The 11,030-nt window shown below is 37.0% G+C and overlaps 1 protein-coding gene across 2 annotated transcripts; it reads left to right on the top strand.

The window, feature by feature from the left end:
• Positions 1-7,687: 7,687 nt before the first annotated feature.
• LOC113333137 lies at positions 7,688-10,527 on the top strand. 2 transcript variants are annotated; one of them, XM_026579642.1, is made up of 6 exons: positions 7,688-7,828; positions 7,933-8,269; positions 8,378-8,843; positions 8,999-9,004; positions 9,239-9,708; positions 9,841-10,527. In XM_026579642.1, the coding sequence occupies exons 2-6, from the start codon at positions 7,958-7,960 to the stop codon at positions 10,216-10,218; spliced, it is 1,632 nt and encodes a 543-aa protein (XP_026435427.1). In that variant the 5' UTR covers positions 7,688-7,828; positions 7,933-7,957; the 3' UTR covers positions 10,219-10,527. The 2 variants fall into 2 exon arrangements, with proteins under 2 accessions (XP_026435427.1, XP_026435428.1); XM_026579643.1 differs by lacking the exon at positions 8,999-9,004 and having other exon boundaries at positions 9,841-10,510.
• The last annotated feature ends 503 nt before the right edge of the window (positions 10,528-11,030 follow it).

Below are 11,030 nucleotides of genomic sequence, written 5' to 3'. Positions count from 1 at the left end.
CTAAGCAAAATAAAAGTACAAATCTTGCTCAAGTTTATATACATACCTTTTTAGATGAATCTAATCGAATTCTACCGCCTTACCGAACATAATCTGTGTGCCCCAATTCTTGTGCTTCCCTCACCGTATACAAAGCAGCGCATTCCTTGGTGAGGATGCACTTCCAACACAATCAAGTTGCGTTGGGGTGAACATTGTCTTGCTCACCATGGCACCAAGAGAGAGTTTCTTTCCAGCAACTCTTACGTCCTGTAGTGTTGAGAAACACCCAAGGAACTGTTTTTATAAGCCTATCAAAGAACTTCAAGAGAACCCGAAAGGATTTGTGTTTCTGATTTCTTGTTTTCCAACTTATAAAAAACAGTTTTTGCAGATAGTTTTTAGTACTGCGAGGGGAAACTCTTTTGATAAACAGAGACATCCTATCTTCTTCATAAAAGAAGGCAATACTTCTATCTTGATATGAAGTATCAGGAATTGAGCAACGAATCAATTCATGCTTTGAGGTGATACACTCAGATGACTGAGATTTAAACTCCTCTTGTAATTCGTTTAGTTTGTTACAACTAATTGGATTATGCAGAGGAGGAGCATTGCTCTCACTGATTAGTAAATCAATATCAACCTCAACATAAATATTATTCATCATAACTTGATTTAGCTTGTCAAGATATTCTTGCTCTTTCTGGAGGTATAACTCAACATCAAGAGATAAGCTCTCAAGATTCTTTTCAAGCCCTGAAAACACTTCAAGTTATTTTAAACCTCGTGAAGGTTTAGATAGAATTTCTTCTACAGATTTAATTAAATCATTCATGGAAGAGAATTCTGAAATCCCTGGATCTGGTGGTGCATTTATTGAGATAACACTACTGTCCATAGAGTCAGATCGCTTACAAACACAGACTTATAAGGTCTTTAATGTGTTTGCCTGCTCTGATACCAATTGAAAAGCGGGGGTCTAACAACACCACCCAATATTTCGCTTAGCAATATGTATGGACTAACTCCGAAATACTTTGCTAGAGAACCAACTAGACAGTCAGACTCAATCTAGATAAAATTATCTCAAGTAGTTAATATCTCTCTCTTGATTTGATTTTTACTCAAGCTAAAATCAATAGCGAGTCTTTATCAAATACAAGGAATAACTTGGACGGTACCAAAGACCAATGTCCAAGGATCAATCAATATCAATCAACAACCAAAGGTAGGATTTCCAATTGATGATCACAAACACACAATCTGTATTATTTCAATTATATAAAATATAATGCGGAAAAGAAATAACACAGACACCAGAAATTTTGTTAACGAGGAAACCGAAAATGCAGAAAAACCCCGGGACCTAGTCCATTTTCGGTTTCCTCGTTAACAAAACTTCTGGTGTTTGTGTTATTTATTTTCCGCATTATATTTTATAGAATAGAAATAATACAGGTTGTGTGTTAAGATCATCAATTAGAAATCCAACCTTTGGTTGTTGATTGATATTGATCGATCCTTGGATATTGGTCTTTGGTACCGTCCAAGTTATTCCTTGTGTTTGATTAAAGACTCGCTATCGTTTTAGCTTGAGTAAATCAAAACAAGTGAGAGATATTGACTCCTTTAGATACTTTAATCTAGATTGAGTATGACTGTCTAGTTGATTCTCTAGCAAAGTATTTCGGAGTTTGTCCATACAGATTGCTAATCAAATTATTGGGTGGTGTTGTTAGACCCCCGCTTTTTCATAGGGATTCTCTCCTCAGTAAAAGGCGGACGTTCAAAATCGGATTTTCCGAAAATCAGACTTTCTAAATTAAGGTAATCGAGATTCTTAGAACTAATGAATCGACCTAGAGCGTCTCTTCTACGTTCAGGCATACAAAAGAATTTATTTCCTAAATTGGAAGGGTAAGCAATCACAAATAAAGGCCGACTCAACCAAATCAAACCTATTGATTTCTAGCAAACAAAAAGCATGATGACTCCACTTAGATTGTTTCTAGACCAGCTTCTACTCTTCCAAGAGGCAACTAGGTACAATTTTAGCAAACCTCGTAGGACAATCCGAATAAAGTAAGTCGAAGAGAAGTAGGAGAAGCTCTGCGGAGCTTTGATACCCCCACCTCTGTGGCAACGCTTCCCTGGGTTACAAGGCGGCTCTAATCGACTTCCAATAATCTTCCTGAACTTTGAGCTAGGCTAATAAGATACCCAATAAGATCCTTTTGAACGACTTTCCTATAAGCTCGTTACCTTATTGGTCTCGTTCTAGTCAAAATTTTAAGGCCTAGGTTCGCGTAGGTTACGTGTTCCTAAGGAGGACAAGAAGAGAACGTTGATGAAACTCGAACCCTTATCTTGTATGGCCAGGCCTTGCCCTTTACTAGAAAAATAAATGTTCGTATTAAGTCCTCAACATATAAACAAACGAAGGAGTCCAGTAACTCGCCGACAAGAGATTCGTGAGTTTTTAGAGTCTTACCTTCCGTTCCAGATGGGGGATGAATCGGTTGTAGTCGACTCGGTCCACTGACTCCTATGTCAGTGTACGAACCCGATGGGGCGAGACAGTATCGTAACTGTCGTCCTTCCCTGCAAACAGTTTATATTTAAGACCATCCTTCTGTAGAGTTTAAAAATAATGTCCAGAATGACCAAATGTCCAAAAAGTCCAAAAATAAAAAGAAAAATTACAAAAATAATTATAACCCTAATACAGTTTTCGAAAAAAAACTAAAAACTAAATAAAAATAAAATTCTTTGTCTCTTCCTCGTTTCTTTTCGCTTTGTCTTTGACTCCAAGTCTTTGGTTAATCACCAATATCTTTGGCTCAGCTTTCTTTTCGATCCAATATCCAAACATGTAACCAGAACACAAATACCCAAGAAAACGTAAAATAGAACAAAAGAATAAAAATCCCTAAAAACAAATCTAAAAACAAGGCCGCGTCGGCGGCGTCAAAAATTGATGTAGTTTTTATAATGGTAAGAATAGTGGTTCGTTCAAAGACTTGTGAATATTTTGTTTTAGACTTAAATTAAAATAGAAACTCAAATAAATTCGATTTCAAGATTGTTGAGAGCACTGAGACTCAAGATTTTACCATTGACCAATTAAGTGATTTATTGTATTCAATATTCATGCAATTCTTTGCGTTTAAAGTGATTCTAATTTATTGCCTCTAGTAGATTTTTGAAGTAACAATTGTATACATCAAGCATGAAACATCAAAAGTCTTAAACTAAGCATGCTCCATCAAAATGGGTCACAATCATTCAATAAAAATCAATTTTTCAATATTAGTTCCATGCAAATAATCGTAAAAGAAATTGCAAAAAATAATTAAAATAGAAATATACCACTTTTCATGGAACAATGGCTTCCTCCGTCGCCTCAGCTAAGGGGTTTAGCTCCTCATATTATTCACGTGCTCAAAATAGGTGTTCATAGCTCAAAAGGGTGAAAAACAAGAGAAACTAATAAAGCAGACAATTCACAACTTTTTATAGGCGTTACAAACTGACTGTTACAGAGAATTGTTGCAAAAGGAACTGTTGCAGGAAACGACAAAACTGGTATGTTGTAAAATAAAAGACTGCTCTGGTCTGTCTAATGTTCTTCGTGTTCTTCAGCAGCAGCAGCATAACCCGGTTTCCTGCAACCTCGATTTCTCGGCTCTGTGGTGTTCTAAACTTCCCCTAAATTTCTCTGACCTTCAATACCTTCCCCTGGAACTCGACTTTCACCTTTTATATCCCTCGGAAACCTAAAAATCCCGATTATAATTCTTCTCTTCCTTTCCGTGCAAGTCACGACAATAATATCTCAGCCGACTTATTTACGCGGTTCTGACCTGTCCAAACCATCCCAAACTCTCTATTAGGTAATTACATATCTTAGGAAAAATTATCTGCGATTTAGTCTCCCCGAGTCTTCCAAAATCAGGCCAACATAGACCCGTAACTTCTTTCACCTATGTTTCCTTCTCCCGGGTTATCTAGCCCAATTCCTTCGATCCAATCAATAATACCAACCCTGTAATGCTCTAAGAAATCCAGCCCAACGAAAATTAGCCATTGAATCTCCATAAAAATCGCTCAAAACTCCAACCCTAAATCTGCTTGTGCGCTGGGTTTTTTTCCCGCCAAGACAGATTTGAATTTTGGGGAAGAAGCTGGTCGCCCCTATCCTCAGCTGGGGTGTAAATAACACATGTCCTGGGGTGCCCTTATCCAAAATGAGGGTGCCTTTAACACTTTTCTAACCAATTTTTTCAAAAATGTGTATTGCCCAAAAATACCTACACACACATAAAACACCATAATAAGTACAAAAATGAGCATTATCAATATATAGAATCGAGACAAATCGGACACAAAAATGCTTCCATCAATACACGTGAATCATAAGATAGAGTCCACTATCTTAAGTTGCTTCAGTCTCTCTGAAGACTTTAAACACTCAACCCTTTAGATCGTCTTCCAAACAATAAAGGACATATATGTTTGGTAACTACTCTTCTAGCTCAAGAAGTTAATTAGAGATATTTGTCGTTGAGTGTGACAAAGGCTTTTCTATTTAAAATAAATTAAACTCCTTTGTCGGATTTTAGATCTTCCAAGATCTGGATTAAACAATGTAACCCAATGTGAATGTTACAAGCATAAACACTCCATTTTTTTTGTTCAAATGTGCATAAAAATTTATGTAAGCCTACATGCATTTACTATTTTGCATCAGTTAGTATTGGTATATATGGTACGTTTCGGCATATAAATTGAAACATCACTATGCTACACATATTAATAGATGTAAAGCTGATTCTCATGGATGTAAATAAACTAAATTTTTTGGATCAGTACCAATAAATACAGATATGAGATGGTATGACACGACCAATACGGTATTGGCAGATAAGGCAAACCATGGTCCTAGTCAAGGTTGCACAAATCGAGCCAGAACCGTGAACCGAAACCAAAACTGAAGAATTTAAACCGAACCGAAACCATATCCCAATGGTTCATTCATGGTTGTCAGTTCCAGATAACCGACATTATCGGTTTTATTTTAAGTTTCACCCCAAAACCGAAGCGAAAACCTATTGGTTAACCGATTATTACTGGCCGTATGATTGAAATAATATTAGCCGTGGATGTTAGTAGATATTTTACCCTAATAACTTACTTCACTCGAGTCTTCCCTAAGGGAAATTCCTATGGTAATCAACAAAAAATTTCTTTTGTTGAGCCACGTGGATGAACAAACATATTTTTGCACTATGGGAAACCAAAGCAAAATCAACAAATCTGATATATTAGGGTCCGACTAGTGATTTTATTAATATAAACTAATAAGAGTTGGGTCCCACTGATTATTTAACTAATAAAACAAATAGTAAAAACAAAATCCTAATACAATAAACGAGATTTGGAGAGAGAAGATGTGAGGGGCGGTCAAACATCACACGCTGGCTTTTTTGCTTCCATCGCGCGGTAGTTCATCAAGCGCGCGCTACATCTTCCAACAAATTTGTTGGTTTGTACATCCGTTTTTCATGTTTGTTGAGTCCATAGTGGGATCAAAATCAACAAATCTTTGATTTGTTGAGTCCATAGGAACTGCTCTAAGTTTCTCAAAATTACGTCTTATTTTCTTCGATTCTTCCTTGAAAGCAGGCACCACCAGTCCACCATTACTCAAGCCTAAAACTACCACCACCAAGATCGCCATCACCTTTTTATTCTACTTGTTTTTTTTTTTTTTTTTTTTTTTTTTTTTTTTTTTTTTTTTTTTTTTTTTTCTTCTTCTTCTTCTTCTTCTAGTTTGATCAAGTAACAAACCTGACCATCAGTCGAACCTAGAAGCTGGAGTAGAAGAGACCGAATAGGAGTTTGATTATAAAGGTAAAGGTATTGCGTTTGCGTATACCATTTTACCTCATTTTCTTCTTTGATTTTGAAATCATGAGTTAGATTTGAATTGATATTGATATTATGACTTCATGAATTAGATTTGATATTAGGGTTTGTAAAATTGAAAACATTTGGTGATTTCAAATTAGGTCATTTAGGTTGATTTTTACACAATGGGTTTTGGTTAATTTTAACTTTTACAAGTTAACTCAGATTGATTGGTATTCTAAGTTTTGAAGAGATTACTATTGAGTTTGATTATGTTGTTTCTTCTTGTTTTATTTGTTTATGGTTTTGTGATTCTATGTGATTGAGAATGTAAGAACCATTTTATTTATACAATTGGTTTTTTAGAAGAATATCTTTGTCTTCTATTATTAGATTTAGATAATGATGATCTAAATGGAATTATATTATTGGGTTACTGGAAGATCTGGATTTGTAATAGGAGTTAAATTTAAAGCTTGATGTGCGTGTGTTCATTATCCCTTGCATATATTATTTTGTTTTTCAGATGTTTGCCTCTGCAAAATGATTTGTTGTTGTTGTGAGTGAAGCTTAGTTGGGATTGGGATGACAGTCAAAACGTACACTGATGCTATGGAGGTAGAGTCTCGTTTGTTAGTCGTTTTTGTGGTGTGCAATTTCTTGTAGTCCAAAGCAACGAACAATTTTGACAAGATAAAAGTAACCAGTTAAGATCATTTATTTTGCATTGGGTCTAAACTTAGATTATAGACTGAAAATGATTGGAAATATGTCGACAATGTGATACTTGTACGTCTGCATTGTGAGGAATCCAACACTTTTTGGTTTGCAGCTGATTTATTGAGTAGAGACATGACCTTGGAAGAATGGAAAATTAAACTTTTATTTTACTAATACCATTCTTCTATTTTCTTGGTGCTTTTAAATGATTGGCCAAATCAATGTGTTTGCATGAGATGCCCCTTCATATTTGAGTTAGTTCAACCAGCATGTCTTCATGTTCATATTGTGCTACTGTTTGTAGTTTTGAATCTCTTTGGTGTTTAGTCACTTGCATATTTAGTTTATGGGAAATCAGTATGCATGTAAGTAACTAATGGTGTTGTAATTTTTCTAACATCCATTCTGCTGCAATTGTCTTGAAGAATCTATTGAAGTATGGATGTCGTTCTCCGTCAAGTATGTTCAGAAAATTGGGTCTCCCAAGCCAGTGACCTTGGTTGAATTACTAGACAGTTCTATGTAATCCATGGAACCATATCTACTCACAACTACTCGAAGTTTTTATTTTGGCTATGTCTGAATCTGATGATATTTATTTTGTGTTAGTATTATACTATTAGTACATGTTTCAAATCTTTATACCTTAAAAACTATGCGTGTAGCAGGTTGAATTTGTCAGTTTCGTGTTACTGACATTTTTTATTGAAAATTTAAACTGTCGGATATGAGAAACTGACCGAAGTAAAGAGTTGTTTATAAATCTGTCGGTTAACCAAAACCGTCCAGTTTTTAACCGAATCGAGTAGGAACCGAACCGAGTGAAACCGAATAAGCTTAATGGTTTCATTGGTTTTTAATATTGAAAAACTGAGTACTTTTGTTTCGCTTTTTTGGTTATGCCAAAAAATGCTCCAAACCGAACCATGCGTAGCCCTAGTCTTAGTACGGGCGTACGGGGAACCATTGTGTGTTAACATAACCGGATTCTATCACCCAGAAGGGCCTGGGCACCACTCGGGCTATGATATTTAAGTCAAGTTCACCAGGAAAATCTATTTTTCGGGTTTTCCAGAATTAGGATATCTGCTGTAAAATTAGGGCTTTTCCTCGGAATGTGAGAGAGCGTGGCCGAGAGAAAAAGGGTTTTGATTCTCTTCCAAAGTTCAAATTCGTTGGATCATTTTCTCAAGATTTTGCGTCTCATCTCATTAAGGTTAGTTCAGTAGAAGGAATTTTTCTTTTTATTATCCTCAATTATGTTTTGCATCTATTTGGGTTTTGCCGTTTGATTCTGATAAGAGGAATTTTTTTTTTAAGGTGGTTTGAAAAACTTGTTTTCGGAATGGAAAGAGAACCATCGCCGGATGTCGATGATGATTTCGATGACATTTACAAGGAATATACTGGTCCACCTGGATCAAATACAGCAGCAGCAGCCACTGCGCAAGAGAAACCTAAAGTTCCCAAAAGGTCTCATACCTCCTCTGATGAAGAAGATGAAACTCGTGACCCTAATGCTGTACCTACTGATTTCACTAGTCGTGAAGCTAAAGTTTGGGAAGCTAAATCAAAAGCTACGGAACGAAATTGGAAGAAACGGAAAGAAGAAGAAATGATTTGCAAAATTTGTGGTGAATCTGGTCACTTTACTCAGGTATGCACAGCTAATTAAAACCTCCTGCATAGTAAAATGATACCTTATCCTGCATACACTAGAAGCTGATTTAGGATTATTTTTGCTGTGGCTTGACATGTTTTGTAGGGATGTCCATCTACGCTGGGAGCAAATCGCAAGACGCAAGATTTCTTTGAAAGGGTTGCGGCCAGAGATAGCCAAGTACGAGCGCTGTTTACTGAAAAGGTAATTCAAAGGATTGAAAAGGATATTGGGTGCAAAATTAAAATGGATGAGAAGTTTATAATAGTAAGTGGGAAAGATAGACTATGTCTGTCAAAAGGCGTGGATGCTGTGCACAAAGTGAAGGAAGAGGGGAATGGTAATAGTAAAAATCAAAGAGGTTCGACTAGTTCACGAAGGAGCAGGTCAAGATCTCCTGCTGATGGAGGTCGTGCTGGTTCACGCACTGGGCGTTCTGAACCTCCAAGGTCATCTGGTCATAGTCCACGCAAAACAACACAGTTACCTCAAAAGTTTGGGAGACCAGAGAAGGTCGTAGAGGAACATATTCGCGAGGATGTGCAGAAGTTTTCTAGAGGTTCTCCACGAGGTAGGGACACCATAGAATTCGTGTATCCCGTCCTCATGAAGCTGGTAAACCATATATTTTGGAGTTTTTTTCTTCTTGGAAAACCATGAAACTATTTTTTGGCTTTCAAGTGAAACATTTAATGATAATTGTTGCTTATCATTTTTGTTTTGCAGCAAGAGGTAAGTTGAAGCATTATGTGTTCGATTGTGAAGTAACTTTCGGGAGTATTGTTGAATCAGTTGGACTAAATCCATAAAAAGAATTTTTTTTCTGAAAGCATAATTGGTACTAGTTTGCACTGGATAGTTCACAGTTTTAATATATAACATAGAGTCTGTAATTAAAGCTTCACTCTAGGTTAGACATCTGAATATAAAATATGATACTGCTTAACACCTTTTTTGTTTTTGAAGCTTTTCGAAATGGGGTTAGAGGTCGTTCAAGTCATTCAAGATCTCCTGGACGGCCACCTTATGCAAACAATGCTGGCTCTAATCCGTATGATGATAGAGCTAGAGTTCGTTCAAGTCATTCGAGATCTCCTGGACGGCCACCTTATGCCAACAATGCTGCCTCCGCCCCTTATGGTGATGGAGCTAGAGTTCGTTCAACTCATTCAAGATCTCCTGGACAGCCAACTTTTGCCAGCAATGCTGCCTCTAATCCATATGATGGTCATACACATGTCATTGGCTCCAGTAGACCTGATGGGTGGAATATTGAGAAACGCGTACCAGAGGTGAATCCTGGTGGTGGGAGGTTTGAATTCCCTGCATATCCAAAAACACTGGAAGAACTAGAATTGGAATATAAGAGAGAGGCAATGGAACTTAGTAGAGCACGTGATAACGAAGAAGATGAAGAGAATTACAAGCATAGGGAGGTGTGCACTTCACCTTTGATTAATAGTCCTGCCTCTTTTTTCTGTTTATCCAACACAGTTTTGACTGTTTATGCCTCCGGCCATTGGTTTGGACATGTTAGTTCTAATAAATCGCTTTTACTTGATTTGCAGCATATTCGGGAAATGAGAGAGAATTACATGAAGAAAATGGCTATTCAACGGGGGATGCATGCAAAGCAGTGGGAAGAGTTCCTTCAACTTGATATCCAGAGGCGGGAGCAACAAGCAGCACGCCAGCTATCTTTGGCACAAGGATATAGTACTGGTGGCAGTGGTCGCTATGGTCGGCCTGGTTACCAAGACTATGACCCATCTGCAGGAGGCAATGCCCACTATGGTGGAGCCAGTTTACCTGCCGTGGCCATAAGGGATAAGTACCCATATCCAGTTGAAAGCTATACTCCGTCGAGGGCTCATGATGTGTACAGCAGTGGTGATTTTCAACGCCAAAGACATGAGGATTATGGAAAAACGTACAATCGGTACTGAAGCAAAATCCATGATATCGGTGAGTATCCTGTGAAAAATGGAAAACCACTTGAATCAACAAAATAGATGTTAGGAAGCAGTTTGTCGATTGTTGTTATTCGGTTTTCTGTAGGTTTTAAATATCTCCTATCTCTGGGTGAATAGCTTGCGACTGCTTGTGTTCATATTAATTTAGTCAGTGTTATACTGATCACTTTGATGTCTTTTTTTAGATGTTAATGATGTTGACCTGAGATCTTTCAAGCTCATCAACTATTTTTGTTAGAACGACTACTATTTTGAATTGGCTAAACTACAGATTTTCTGCCTCCTTTTCTTGTTGAGAAAAGGGAAAATGCTGCCTTTCTCAACAAGATTTTCTGCCTCCTTTGCAGCCATCTTTTGTGTGTTTTTTTTTCCTCATAATTTTCACATGCAAAATCACTTAGATGATTATAATAGCAGAGGGAGAGGAAAATGTGCAATGAGGAAAACAAAATGTCTGCATTGGCCATACAATTTCCACAAGGGCTCTTATGGGAAATTTTATATGCCGACTGATAGGTTTTAGAAATTCAAACCTTCACCTTCACCTTATGGGTTGAAGCGGCTCTGTTTAATATTAGCAAAGTCCAAAACAATTCTTTGCAAGGAAGGCCTGTAGACTTTTTAGAATTTTAGAACTTGTTCATTTAATTTCCGAAGTTTGACGGTCTGGGGAAATATAGTTTTGTTTTGTAGTATCAATTGGGTTAAAGCAAGAGATAGAGATGGAGATGGAGAAGGAGAAGAACTTCTTATTGATAAAGAGGCATCAGAGAGTACATACATAC

The sequence above is a fragment of the Papaver somniferum genome, unplaced genomic scaffold (genome assembly GCF_003573695.1).
Source record: "Papaver somniferum cultivar HN1 unplaced genomic scaffold, ASM357369v1 unplaced-scaffold_132, whole genome shotgun sequence".
Lineage (NCBI taxonomy): Eukaryota > Viridiplantae > Streptophyta > Magnoliopsida > Ranunculales > Papaveraceae > Papaver > Papaver somniferum.
This window is presented reverse-complemented; position numbering and strand designations above follow the sequence as displayed.

Coding starts and splice junctions, on each gene's coding strand:
- LOC113333137 (XM_026579642.1), top strand. CDS start 7,958: ATGGAAAGAGAACCATCGCCGGATGTCGATGATGATTTCGATGACATT. Junction 8,270..8,377: donor AATCTGGTCACTTTACTCAG/GTATGCACAGCT, acceptor CATGTTTTGTAG/GGATGTCCATCTACGCTGGG. Junction 9,709..9,840: donor AGAATTACAAGCATAGGGAG/GTGTGCACTTCA, acceptor CTTGATTTGCAG/CATATTCGGGAAATGAGAGA.